Here is a 15,337-nt window from a genome sequence, read left to right as displayed (position 1 = left end):
AAAACCCAGCTCTGGCTGCACGCTCCGCACTGGAGTGCCGGTGCCAGAGCTGGGTTTTCACCTGCGAGACTCGGCCGTATCTGGCATATGTGTGATCCCGGCCTTACGTTATTTCTGGCTGCTGACTTGAGTTATGTGAGAATCTATCAGTGATCTGGTCTAATGAGAGCGTTTGGAAATGTATTAAATGTCTTTGTCTGATCTTCTCTCAACTTATTTACAAGCACAGACCACATCAAAGCTGAATGTGCAGAGAAGCAAGAGAGGCAGCAGGTGCAACATTTTTAATGAAACCCAATTGCAAAAAATGAATTTTGTTTAGCCCCAAATACATGTATATAAGAATAAGTAACCAATTTATTTGGAGGTTGGTAACTTAGTAGATTATAATACTGTATACAAGTATGTATACAATCTTTCCTTGTAGCACATCGTGGATTGCATATATTTCATACAAGTCATGGGTTAAGTCTCTAGTGATTTCATTGTTTTTTGTTGGAAGTAAACTACAAAATAGTCTACTATGCTGAAAAAAAATGAAGGCGGAAGTGTGACAGACCCATTATGGGTCAGTTCAATCCATTGCAAAATCAAATGGTCACAAATCCTGTAAAAAACAAAAGTCATAAGTCTGGTTCCTTCAAGTGTGACCTATGCCACACTATGCCCAACTCTTCATAAGGTGTCATGAGGTTGCTTATAGCTTGAAAATGCCACTGAACAATACTAGCTGAAATTTAATGTCAAATCATTGTGTACTGCTGCTACTTTATTATTTATTTTCCAAGATATAAATAAAAGTCTTATAAAAGTCAACAATAAACCCTAAAACCAAATATCTAAGGTAAGCTGCAGTAGCAGGTGCATTCTGATCAATCATCCAGTAGTCATGGTCATTTATCACACATTATTCCTTGCTAATTTGCTTATTCCCTAAAGCCATATCAAGGATGACATTGAAATGTTTGCCATCAATCTCTTGCATTGCTCTCAGATATATCATTTTATGCCCTGCAATGTTCCATTAGGTAGCGCTGTAGTGATTTATAATGGTTTTACAACGTGTCCATAAAAATATTATCTCTCCGTGATTTTTTTAAAAACTGTTCAGAAAAGAAAAATCAAGTTGGCAACCTTGCTAGTTGGACAGGTGGGTCCCTGGTTGCTTCTTCCCACAGCTCTGCAGGAATGACAAGTCCCATCCCATACATGCACCCTGGGAACCTGTCACCCAAGCAGGGGAGCAGGTGGGGATAAGCCGCTGATAGACCTGCCTGTCCGACTAGTGTTCTGTGTCTCGGTCCCCGGTGGCACAGCATTTCTGACACAAGTACACCTGGCTGAAATAGTGCAGCTTGTGTGTGATATATGCGTGCTATGGATTGGGCAGCAGGTTGCAGCTGTCAGGTTCCAGTTGAGAATTCTGATATTCATTGGTTAATCCAGTGTACAGATTTACATAGGTGGTATTGGCATTTTTTAAATACAAGGGAAAGGATAAAGGAGAGGGAAGGGTTAAGGCCAGCATCATACCAAACGTATGGAAAATAGGTCCGCTTCTCCCTGCAGAGAGTCGCACAAGTGTTCTCCATATGGTCATCCGTGTGTAACGCGTTTGCAATGCGATGATGCGATTTTCTCCCACCCATATATCCGCATGACATCTGTATGACATGTGCATGGCTTTACATCTCTCACTGATTTTCCCCATTGAATTAAATTGCTCAATGGGCGGAATTGAGGAAAATGTGTGCGTATTTGTCGCAAGCTAGACAAATGGTCCTTGTGGCGTCCGAATTTTTCTCGCATCCATAGACTTGCATTGACGAGTCTTGGACGATATACACGTACAATCATAGTATTCTGCGATTTTACACGCACTCTGAATACGCCTGAGAAAAAATACGGTGATGTGAGATGCCCCATAGATTAACACTGGTCCGAGTGCTATGCGATGTTTTCTCGCACTCACCCATATTCTACGGTACTGTGACCCAGGCCTTATTCTAGAAATGTGCATCTCCTTATTGATCCAGAGGCATTAAAATGGAAAAATTCCCTTCCTGAGCCCAAGTGGTGATCGGACTGGACCAACATTCAGATGAGAATCCCATCTATGCCTTTAATTGTTGTGTTGTTACATGCCAAATATTTAATGCACAATATCCTTTACAGATAAAAACCTCTGTCGAAAATGCCACGAGAACTGTAAGACGTGCACTTCTGCTGACAATTGTACGGAATGCAGACATGGCCTGAGGTATGAAATCATTACATTACTGTAGCTAACCACAGAGCCACACATCAAAGTCATATTACCATCAGCGGTGTCGGAGGTCCTGATTGTGTCCCACTCTTTGTGTCGTAAAATTTTGCAGTGAATGAAAGAGCTCAGTGAAGCAGGAGGTGTGAAATTTCTATAGTAACATAAATGCTTAAAGAGACTCAGGGCAGTGATGAAATCCTAATGCGATGTGCCGCTGAGTACACGCTTCCCAACCTCAGATGACTCGTAAGATCTTTAAGCTCAGGCTGTTACATTAAATGTCATGTAGATTCCGTCAATAAAACAGAAGCGTCTCATAAATATTAGATGTATGTTCTGCTAAACTCACAAATGGGGAGGGAGCAGATATTTTACCAGGGTGTATAAATCGGACGGAGATCGGACCACAGTGCTCGGACTGGACACGGCTCTCCCAACCAGAGCGTAACAGCTTCATGTATTTCTATGCAGCTGTCAAGCTCTGGTCAGGAGGACCATGTCTAGTCCGAGCCTTGGGGTCCGATCTCCTTCTGACTTTTACGGTCGTCTGGCTGCGTCTGTGCACACGATAAGTTTTTGACATTGCATATTTTTTGCTGCATCAAAATGTCTTATAGTTCCAGCAAAGTGGATGGGATTTATAGATATCTCAAGCCCACTGTGATATTTTTTTTACTCAATGCAATCTGACTTACGGTGTGTGTTTTCAAATCTGCAACATGTCAATTTCTCTTGTTTGTACGCTGAGCTTTATAAGCCCATTTTCCCTATAGAGTTGAGTCTTACATGCAAGTCTTTGCAATAGAATTGTCTTAGATGCGGAAAATCTGCAGGTAAAAATTGCACATGCTTTTTTAGAGCGTTTCCGCATTGCACTAAAAACATGTAATCCGCACATGAAGTTTTGGCAAAGCCAAATACCAGAAAGTATCAAAAACAAAACAGCTTTATTGAACACATAACATATCAACAAGAGACAAGAAAACACAATAAACACGCATGTAAGAAAAACGTATTCAAAAACAGAATGAAAAAACCGCACGCATCCTAATTCACCTAATGGGTGCAATGTAAGAAAACATTGCATTGCACTCTGACCAATATTATTAAAGGAGTCAGTGCTGATCTGCGATGTAATCAGACGGAGGAAAAAATCGCATGCTGTGATAGACTGCTTATATCGGGTGAGACTCGGCAATGCAAGTCTATGGGATAGAGAAAAGAAATCAGACGTCACACAGACAGACCATGCATATGCCTCTCAATTTTTAAGCACACATCCCAGAGGAAACTCAAAAGCCAGTCTGAGCATTGCGATCAGATCTTGGTATGCTTTATACGGCCATCTGACTGCCTCCTTCACACGTCTTGGTGATTCCTGTACTGGAAAAAACAGTACTGGTGACGTCCGTGTTTGTGCGCCATCCGTGTGTAGGTATGTGATATCCATGTGACATCCGTGTATCCGTTTGCTGTCTGCGTCCATGTGTCACGTCTGTGTGGTGTCCGTGTGATGTCAGTGTGAGATGTATGAAATGAAATGCAGAAAAGAAATTAAAGAGTGTTAGGTATTAAAGATATGCATCAGGGCAAGTGGGAAATGCCAGATTTGGCACATCTTATGGATGCCATTTCTGACATAGCTGACGCCTGATGTTGGAAGCCTGGGAGGGGGCCAATATCCATGGCCCCTTTGCCGGCTTTTAATATCAACCCACTGCAATCTGTTTAGCCTTTGCTAATTAGAATATATAGGAGTTACCCTACTTCATTTTTTCTGGGGTCTCCTGTAAACTAACCAGTAAAGGCTAAGCAAACAGCTGTGAGCTGTTATTAATAGCCTGGGAACCTTTTAGGATATTGTCCCCTTTTCCAAATTATTATCAGCCCACAGCGATCAGTTATCAAAATTATGCGGGAGCCCACGCCAATTTTTTTAATTTAATGATAAAAAAGGAAGGCAGTCGACAGCACATCAATAGTGGGATGCACGCTCCAGTCCAACGACCCAATTGGAAATAAACAGTCTTCAAAGTAAAAGGAACAGCATCCAGTCCAGGTGATAAAAGAATCCAATATCTTTTTTAATTTAATTCTTAATGTTAGACATGATGTTCACAGCGGGTGCTGAATACAACTTCCATCATTGTCGCCTGGTCACACTAATCTCAGGGAGACCAGGCGTTAATAACGAGAGCTGCCTTCAGCACCCGGCGCTTGGGAAAAGTGCAGACTGTACAGCTTTTCTCAGGCGCCGGTATGTATCACACTGATGACACATGGATGTCATCCGTGTGTCATCAGTGTGCACATGTGCCGCATGCATTTTGTCTGTGCTGCACAAAAAAAGGACATGTCTGTGTGTCCGTGTGAAAAACCTGACATGTGCGCAACACCATTGAATACAATGGGTGTGCGTATGCCCATTTTTGCTGTCGTTAAAACACGGGCCGCATACAGAAATAAAAAATAGACGTGTGAAGGGGGCCTTAGGCTGTGTGCCCACGTTGAGTTTTTGCTGCATCAAAAACGCAGCATATTATAGTTCCTGCAAAGTGGATGGAATTTATATAAATCTCACGCCCACTGTGCCTTTTTTTTGCGCAGCTTAAACTGACCTGCGATAAGTAATTGAAATCCGCAACATGTAATTTTCTTTTGTAGGTACGTTGAGTTTTATGTGCGGATTTTCCCCAACTTGTATTAGATGCGGAAAACAAGCAGGTGGGAAGGTGTGGAAAGTATTGGCCCCGCCATGATGCACTGGGCCCCTGTACTTAGCTTGAACAGTCATTATATGCTGACAGTCCATTTAAAGCACCACTCTAGGGTTTTTTTTTATTGCAGCGGCCGTGTTTTTCACAGACCGAGCGTCCATACACACATGTAGACATGTTCGTTTTTTTCCGATAGCAAGGGTGACAAGGGCCAATACAAATCTATAGGTTCGTGAAAAACATACAGGCATTAATGGCATCCGTATGCTGTCTGTGGTTAATATTGCACAGTATAGGAGAAGCTTTCTGATTTATTTATTTCTTTATCCATCTGTGAAAAACAGTAATCAGATACGGATGGCAAAAATGGACACATGGATGACCATTGATGACACACTGATCCAAAAACACTGGTGGTAAAAACAGACACACTGCTGGGGCACTGATGCAAAACACTTGTGACACCGCTACCATTTTTTATGTAGGTATTTAAACACAGCCATGTGAATGATACCGCCCGTGGCCAAAAATTACATAGTCTCTATAAAAAAGCAGCCTATTTTTCCTAATATCATCCAACTTCTTTAAAATGATTATTCACTACTTGGACAACCCCTTCTTAAATGTCTGAAACCCCTAGAATGATAAGAGAAGCTTATGCTCACCTCCAGCACCATTCCAGCAATTTTAGCGCTGGGTATCATTGTTATGTCATGTGACCGCTGCAACCAAACAGTGATTGCGGATGAAAGAGTAAAGGCCCCAAAATTGTACAAATTATTTTTATCCCCAACTACATGTATTTAAGTAAGAATTATTGTGTCTAAATGCGGACAAGCCTTCACTCGAATGACTGTTTTTTTGTTTATTTTAGCTGATTATTTGGCATCATTCCTGATTCTCTGCTCTATTTTCATCCAATGTCCCACACTCTCACTTTCAGAATCATACAGTGTCTTCTCTGTGGGCCGAAAGTCGGTTTTCCTATGGATTAAGGCTCATTGAAAAATATTCACTTCTGGTTTACATATAAGATTAAGTAAAATTTAGAGAGTCAGAATCGAAGACACGCAGCAAACCATATGGAGTAAATGAGATCATAAACCAAAGAAACTGGTTTAAGGCTCCAAGAAAAAAACTGCTTACTGTGCTGATTTATCTGTCCTTGAGAGATGTTTGTTCTCTAGTTTACAGGGATCCCGGTGTCTCATCAGTTGTGATGAAGGGAAATACTACAGCATCATGAAGAAGGAGTGTGACCCGTGTCACAGATCCTGTGCCACATGCTCAGGTAAAGTACATCTTATTACACACATATATTTACTGTATATACAGTTATATGAAAAAGTTTGGGCACCCCTATTAATCTTAAGCTTAATGTTTTATAAAAATTGTTTTTTTTGCAACAGCTATTTCAGTTTCATATATCTAATAACTGTTGGACACAGTAATGTTTCTGCCTTGAAATGAGGTTTATTGTACTAACAGAAAATGTGCAATCTGCATTCAAACAAAATTTGACAGGTGCATAAGTATGGGCACCCTTATCATTTTCTTGTTTTAAATACTCCTACCTATTTTTTACTGACTTACTAAAGCACTTTTTTTGGTTTTGTAACCTCATTGAGCTTTGAACTTCATAGCCAGGTGTATGCAATCATGAGAAAAGCTACTTAAAGTGGCCACTTGCAAGTTGTTCTCCTGTTTGAATCTCCTCTGAAGAGTGGCATCATGGGCTCCTCAAAACAACTGTCAAATGATCTGAAAACAAAGATTATTCAACATAGTTGTTCAGGGGAAGGATACAAAAAGCTGTCTCAGAGATTTAACCTGTCAATTTCCACTGTGAGGAACATAGTAAGGAAATGGAAGAACACAGGTACAGTTCTTGTTAAGGCCAGAAGTGGCAGGCCAAGAAAAACATCAGAAAGGCAGAGAAGAAGAATGGTGAGATCAGTCAAGGACAATCCTCAGACCACCTCCGGAGAGCTGCAGCATCAACTTGCTGCAGATGGTGCCACTGTGCATCGGTCAACTATACAACGCACTTTGCACAAGGAGAAGCTGTATGGGAGAGTGATGCGAAAGAAGCCGTTTTTGCAAGCACGCCACAAACAGAGTCGGCTGAGGTATTCAAAAGCACATTTGGAGAAGCCAATTTCTTTTTGGAAGAAGGTCCTGTGGACTGATGAAACCAAGATTGAGTTGTTTGGTCATACAAAAAGGCGTTATGCATGGCGGCAAAAAAACACAGCATTCCAAGAAAAACACTTGCTACCCACAGTAAAATTTGGTGGAGGTTCCATCATGCTTTGGGGCTGTGTGGCCAATGCCGGCACCGGGAATCTTGTTAAAGTTGAGGGACGCATGGATTCCTCTCAGTATAAGCAGATTCTTGACAATAATGTTCATGATTCAGTGACAAAGTTGAAGTTACGCAGGGTATGGATCTTTCAGCAAGACAATGATCCAAAACACCGCTCCAAATCTACTCAGGCATTCATGCAGAGGAACAATTACACTGTTCTGGAATGGCCATCCCAGTCCTGAATATCATTGAACATCTGTGGGATCATTTGAAGAGGCCTGTCCATGCTCGGCAACCATCAAACTTAACTGAACTGGAATTGTTTTGTAAAGAGGAATGGTCAAAAATACCTTCATCCAGGATCCAGGAACTCATTAAAAGCTACAGGAAGCGACTAGAGGCTGTTATTTTTGCAAAAGGAGGATCTACTAAATATTAATGTCACTTTTCTGGTGAGGTGCCCATACTTATGCACCTGTCAAATTTTGTTTGAATGCAGATTGCACATTTTCTGTTAGTACAATAAACCTCATTTCAAGGCAGAAACATTACTGTGTCCGACAGTTATTAGATATATGAAACTGAAATAGCTGTTGCAAAAAAAACAATTTTTATAAAACATTAAGCTTAAGATTAATAGGGGTGCCCAAACTTTTTCATATAACTGTATATATAAATAATTTTTCTCATTAACTTATATAATAATTATCATATTCTCATAGAACCAAAATAAATCCGAATGTCAATTGAATTACATAAAACAAGGACCTAAATTTACATTTACATTGTGTATCCCAAGAACATTTTGATTGTAATATACCTTTTATTCTATTTAATATCTGGAAGGGAGATTTCAAAGGTTGTTGTTTTTTTTTACAATTTTTGTGCATATTTGTAAGCCTTATTTTTTCATTAAAAAAGTAGCATACTCCTGTTTTTATGGGGCTTGTTTAGTTTTTTTATATAGGACAGGCAAATGCATCAACAAAAATCTCTGTATAGCATGCGTGTCAAGTTTTGCCCCTCCTTCCATGAAAAATTTCCTCATAATGCTGATGCTCTCACAACTCTCCCATAGTTAAAGGGAATCTGTCAGTCCGATGAACGTTCCTAATCCATTTATATGGGCATGTAGGTCATAGGAAGCTGAATTCAATACCATATACCAATACCATATCATACCTTGATATCTGAAATCTGATGTATTTTTCTAGAGAAATCCATGTTTTTCTTATATGTAAATGAGCTGTTCAGGATCTTGTGGCCAGACACTGATCTGTATGAGAATCTGCCTCTAGAGATTATTCTTATTATCAGCGTCCAGTCCATAGATCTTAACAGCTAATTTACATAGAAGTAAAACTTGGATTTCTCTGGAATAATATATTAGATCGCAGCTATCAAGGAATCATTTTCTTCATCTTCCTATGACCTACATGTTGATATAGATGGCTTAGGAAGATTGATCCTCTTACAGATTCCCCAACTCCACATCACTCTAGTTACACTACCGTACATTATAATTTAGACTAGGAATGTCCTAACCTTTCACATGTCTTACGTTCACTTCTCGAGTATGGACAGATAGATCCAGTCCAACAATGGGTCTCCTGACCTGAACTCCACAGCCTCTTACATGCCTGTGTGATTGTGGAGTTTAGGTCAGGAGAGCCATGGTCAGGACTTGGAGTTCCAGTGGATTATTGGTTCAGCAGACCTGATTATTGCCTATATCATATGTGCGTACTAGTCAATTCTAAACCTTTCATAAGTAGGTAAAATAGGTAAGGATATTGTATGTAAATCTACATATTTTGCTTATATCTTATTTATCTAGGTCCTGGAATAGATAATTGTTTAAATTGTGCAAAAGAAATGTTCTTTGAAGATGGACGTTGCGTCATATCATGTGGTTCCCAGTTTTATATGGCTCCCCCCAAAGCAAATGGGTTTAAAACCTGTAAAAGGTAAGCAGTACTGATGTACAGGAATGTGCCTTTAAGAAGAAGAAAATCTGTTTGGAGGGTGAGATGTTAGAATGCAATACATCAGTATTAGATTGCGGCATTAGTGTATGTCCTCAGGCAATAATGATCTAATAACTAGAAGTGTGACATTAATAATGTATAGAACATGATACAGAAGGCGTAGTGAACATATACAACTATAAATAGTCCGGAGAGAAAAACATTCCTGAAATATCACAGAATATGCAGCTGCAGAATATCTATAATATGATATAACCAGAATACATGCTCATCTTGTAGTGAATTTTCAGCCCTTTTTAGTAATTTCCCACATATGAGCAAAACTGCACATATGATACATAAATGATGAGTGGCGATATTTTTCTTACATAGGGAGTCTATGGCCAGTTTCAAATCCAATTGGAGGTATACATTGGGAATACTGAAAGTTTTTTTCCGATGGAAGCAAAAAAGGAGATGTGAACATAGCCTTATGGTCCTTTCGGACAAGTCAACTCTCATTTGCGAGTATCAGCTCGTGTATATATGCCACCGATCACCCAACGAACAAGCCAAACGCTCATGCATAGGTCCATTGGATCATTTATGTTGGCAAAATTGTAATCTCAACAGTCTGGACTGCAGACACTTACGTGTAGCAAATTCATGGTGCATTTAGATGTGCCTCATCTAAGCTTGTAGCAACCTATATAACAAGTTGTTCTGCGCACGTTTAATGGCTGTTTTATACAGGTGATGAGCAATGATAGCGACAGAATGATCCCAAATACAATTGTTCTGTCCACATACAGCTTTGTTCTAAGCAGCACGCTGGGCGATCTGCTGCCGATAGCATGCTACTGTACGGGGAGAGAACAATTATATTAGGGATCATGCTATCGCTGTCATTATTCATCATCCATGTTAAAACAGGCCAGTAAATGAGGGCAGATCGACTTATTAACTATATGGACCAAAATCGTCATATCTAAATGCATTATTAGGATGCTGAGAGCTGGTCTAAAGACCCCATACATTATACACTAATGTCGGCCGAGCCTGCTGATATTGAAGGGTTCTGACGATGATCTAATATGTAGAGGGATGCTGACCGACTCACGGGCAGGAGAGATGTCTAACCTGCATGTCTGATTCCGGACTGCTGATCGCACTGTTCTCCCGGAGATAAGCAGCCAGGAGAACAATGACACGGAGCACTCGGCCAAACTAGCACTCCTCTGCATGGGAGAGTCAGCTGAGATGGCTGTCGGATGAATGATCCACTGATGGCCAACGAGGGTCCTGTTCACATTTGCGGTAGATGCTTGGAGCAAAAGTAGCAAATTCTGTCTTATATGCTGCAAGAAGAGCACAGCACGGCAAACAGAGCTATTTTTACTTTCAAAACTATGGACACCATTTTGGGACTTGATGGTGGCTTGTCAGGCATTGTAATCAGTGGGGCTTGTCAGGCATTGTAATCAGTGGGGCTTGTCAGGCATTGTAGGTATCACTTATGTGATCGATTTTCATTCTCAATTGAACCTACCTCAATTCAACATAGCTTTAAGCCTTGAAATGGTGCGGAATTGAAGCACAAAAGTAAATGAGAAAGTTGTGTCACTTTCATTTCATCCCTTTATTTAAACCAGAACACCTCTGAGATGGATACTAAGACTAGAACGATCTAAAAACTGGAATGTGTGTTCCTGTTTTCCAACACATGGACGCATGCAGCATATTGGATTCTCCTGCTGTAAAAGAACATAAATGGATAATTTGGAGAGCTGCTGTGTTAGGATGAAGATGTCATTATTCACCGATGGGTGGGGGAAGGGGGCATAGCTTCTTTTAGTTGTATCTCCTGGGAGGGGATACGCATACTGATATTCTCTATGAAATGAAGAAAATAAATAAGCCTACTTGTGATGTGACTGGTTAAAGTAGCAGCGACTTGTAGTGTTTGTGCTGCAGAATAACAAGCAGCAGACCCAAGGCTCGGTGTTTGGAAGTGACAGCTATGGCGGGGGATTTTCTTAATGTATGATCGAAAAATGTGGTGATTACTGTAAATTTCCCAGTCTAATGAAACCCCTCAGCCCCCTTACACATCAGATTAAAACAGCGAGAGGCTGTCACAGCTAATTACATGAAGTGCAAGCGGGGAATTCTGCTTTCAATTCCGCACATTAATGCCCATTACATAGCGTCAGAAGGCTTCAGTGCTGATAGTCAGGATGGACACATGATTTTATAGCGGAAAATGAGAGCAGCTGTGCTGCTCATAGGGGAAGGATATGTGGCCAGTGACTGCGTTCTCATTCCAAATGGGATTAATGGAGATGCAATACGTGTTATTAGAGTGGGATCATTCTTGACGAGGTGTAAAAAGTGTCAACACATTCAGCTTCCGACTCAAAGATATACTATCTGCTCCATCAGAGGTCCTCAATACTAACCTGAAGCCGAAAAGTCCTAATCTGCCGCCTTCTGTGTAAGTCACTGGCCGCTCTCGCCAGCATGCCAATGAAGAAATGTACTTGTATACCTACTGTAGTTACTGAATATCAGATGATTTATGTGTCAACAAAAAAAATCGAAAAAATTCCAATTTTAGAAATGCATACTCAGTACCCGAGTCATTCATATAATATACCAATTTATTTTAAAACTAGCTGGAAATTATATGAATAGAAAATTAATGCCAATGCATTCTATAAATGGCTTATATTGCTGTACAGGGATGTAAGTGCAGTACTCTAGATATTTTCACCCTTTAAATCTATACCATTCTGTAAGCTGTATGAAATTAGAAAACATGGCTGCTTTATTTTCCAGACACAGTGCCACTCTTGTCCATATGCTGTGTTTGGTATTGCAGCGTAGCCGCATTGATTTAAATGGATATTCCCATCTACAAGATCCTATCCCAATTTGTAGTAGGTGTAATAATAATATTAGCAAATACCTTCAATTAGAAATGTAGTATCTTCTGATTTGCTATGTCTCTTTCCTCATGTGCAGGCATTGCAAGACCTTAGGTATCCATGGTTATGACCACTAGCAGGTAGCTAGCTATCACTATATCAGTGGTTGTAACCATGGATACCTAAGATCCTGCAATGCCTGCGCATGAAGAAAGAGATATAGCGAATCAGAAAAACTACACTAAATTTCTCATTGGCGGTATTTGCTAATGTTATTACTACACATACTGCATATTGGGATAGGGGCTTAGAGATGAGAATACCTTTTTTAACAGGGCTGAGCTGCTGCACCTGTATGAGTCCAGTGGGCGGTCCTACTCTATGATTGACAGCTATCTCTGCATGCACAGTCATTCAGTTGCTGAAAAAGACCGCCCACGGGACTCATAGGCATACAAACACCAGAGATTTCAATGAATGACATGCACTTTTTACTGAAACTTTTCCCACAAAAATGTATAGCAATCTACATAGCTGTTTCCGTTCTATTATATGCTGCCTGCATCAACATGACAGGTTCCCTTTAAGTATTATTTTCCGGCGCCAGCTTGTCATATACAGGCACTTTTAATAACTGCTGTAGGTTACATGGAACATGTTACTGATGTATTACAGATGTGACGGCAGCTGTTTATCATGTTCTGGGCCCGGAGACAGGAACTGTACTAGTTGTCCGGATGGCTATCTACTAGAAGGCAGCACCTGTTTGGTGGGAACAGTCTGTAAAGATGGTGAGTCCATGCGTCAGTGTGATACATACATTCAGTCTTTTATATAGTATGGAGGTAAGAACATGTGAAGGTTATTGGCTTAACCTGTTGTGAAATTTACACAGGTAAAAAAAAAAAGCAATATTTTGTAGAGAAGTGTGTTTCCATTAGCTGTTCCGGTTGTGATAAGCACTTTGATAACGGGCTGAATGCATGTCTAACGGGAGGATGGATGAAGGATTGCTCAGACGTGGATTGTAGTCTGCGGTGTCTATTTATTTATCTGTGAATACCCAACCTTTATAACCACTGTGCCCTTCAGATAAATTGCAGCATCCTACATCAATTTGTTTTTACAGCCACTCATGCCAACCTTATGAAGAACCTCAATGTTAATGTAGGTTGAGCACATAGCACTGGGACTTGACGCTGTGAATGTTTTCATTACAAGCAGCAGGTTTTTATTTTGTATAGACAAGCGCCGAACTTCCATTGGGGCTGATACGCACCCAGCAATGTCATAGACTCGACCTCAGGAGCCGCCGAGCTCATACTATAGAGCACATATCAGAAATGAGATGAGCGGTGTCACACTTGTGTGAAATGTAAATGACCCATTTGTCAACAGGCATGCAGAACTGCTATGTAAAGTATCCAGGATTGGCGCCTCACGGGTTAATGCCATAGGCTACACTTCTTTATGGTAATACTGAAAGCGATGAATTCATCTGCTCCGTGTCCTGCTCGCTGTGCTGTCTCCATACCCTAAGCAGAGTATAGGCTTCCCACATTCACATCTGGTCCCATCTGCAACAGAGGAGAATATAATGAAGCCGCTCTAACTAGATCATTGACGGATATCCAGCGATAAAGCATAACCAATTACATTATTGTGTTTTGATGAAAAACCTATTAAGGTAAAATGTCTTTGCTTAATCATTCCCCTTCTATGTGTCACGATAGTTTCTCAAGAATCAGACAAATAAATAGATGCCGTCTGGCAGTCCACCGTCATTAGGGAAACCCACAAATAGTGCATGACTGGTAACTTATGGCCGGAATCAGGAATGCACGGCAAGTGCAACTATATTATGATCTGTGAACGTCTGCCTCACTTTCTAAATTAAAATTAAGGAAATTACCAGCTCTTACATGGGCATATACATTTTTCCTGGCCTCGTAAAGACAAGGGTACTTGATCCCATATACTATACACTTGACATGAAGAACGATTCCACGTTGGGTAACTAAGGTTTAATGAGTTCTCTCATTAAGGCAGCTTCATTCAAAAGCCCTATCAGTGCATTTAGATGTGTAATAGGTGGGTCTGCTGCTTGAGACCCCCTTTTAATTTTGGAGAGGATAATCACTGAATATAAATATATTTTGCTTTGGTAGACGCTGAGCCATTCATGTTTTACATGGTCAGCTATTATGGGAAAATGTTCAGACAAGGAATGGCTATTTTAGGTCAAGTGAGAATGTAGATCTTAACCTTTGCATGAAAACTCTTTCATTGCCTGGTCCTGATGAGCTTCAGTTACCACCATGTGTGGTTAAGAATGCCAGAGCAACTATCTATGTCAACTGTTCATCTCTGTAGCTACAAAGCTTACCCAATGGCTGATGGGGCTTACTAATGGCCGTTGCTAAAGAACTAACCCATGGCTGTTACTATGGGGCTTACCAAAGGCTGTTGCTATGAGGCTTACCAATGTCTGTTTCTATAGACTTTACTAACCACTGTTGCTTTCAAGTTATCAATGGCTGTTTCTATGGACTGTGCCAACTACTGTTAGTTTGAAGCTTACCAAATGGCTGTTGCTATGGGACTTATTAATGGCTGTTGCTATGAACCTTACCAACTACTTTTGCTTTGACGCTTGCCAACATCTGTATGGGGAAGCTGTATCATTCACATTTCCTGTGAACAGAGCTTTCTTATGGGTTTCCCCCTGCTTTCAGATTGGGTAACAAAAGCCTTGTGACATATTTCCTGTACAAAACAAATTGTCACAGAAAGGACACTGTAGCGTGTCACAGAAAGTACACTGTTTCTTGTCGCAGTAAGGACACTGTAGCGTGTCACAGAAAGGACACTGTAGCTCGTCACGGAAAGGACACTGTAGTGTGTCACAGAAAAAAAACTGTAGATTGTCATAGAAAGGACACTGTAGCTTGTCATAGAAATGACACTGTAGCGTGTCACAGAAAGTACACTAGCTTGTCACAGAAAGGACACTAGCATGTCACATAAAAGACAATATAGCATGTCACAGAAAGGACACTGTAGCGCGCCACAGAAAGAACACTGTAGTGTCACAGAAAGGAAACTGTAGCATGTCACAGAAAGAACACTGTAGTGTCACAGAAAGGAAACTG

The 15,337-nt window shown here is 40.6% G+C and overlaps 1 protein-coding gene across 3 annotated transcripts in view; it reads left to right on the top strand.

Moving 5' to 3' along the window:
• The window catches only part of PCSK5 (proprotein convertase subtilisin/kexin type 5), a 738,778-nt gene that overhangs the window by 492,991 nt on the left and 230,450 nt on the right, over positions 1-15,337 (top strand). For all 3 annotated transcript variants that reach the window (XM_077249026.1, XM_077249027.1, XM_077249028.1), the window contains exons 17-20: positions 2,176-2,260; positions 6,171-6,274; positions 9,129-9,258; positions 12,861-12,976. In XM_077249026.1, coding sequence (XP_077105141.1) covers positions 2,176-2,260; positions 6,171-6,274; positions 9,129-9,258; positions 12,861-12,976 — 435 coding nt within the window. The remainder of the gene's footprint in view (positions 1-2,175; positions 2,261-6,170; positions 6,275-9,128; positions 9,259-12,860; positions 12,977-15,337) is intronic.

This window comes from Ranitomeya variabilis, chromosome 1, assembly GCF_051348905.1.
Source record: "Ranitomeya variabilis isolate aRanVar5 chromosome 1, aRanVar5.hap1, whole genome shotgun sequence".
Classification (NCBI taxonomy): Eukaryota; Metazoa; Chordata; class Amphibia; order Anura; family Dendrobatidae; genus Ranitomeya; species Ranitomeya variabilis.
The sequence above is the reverse complement of the archived record's forward strand: the minus strand, read 5'-3'. Positions and strand labels throughout refer to the sequence as shown.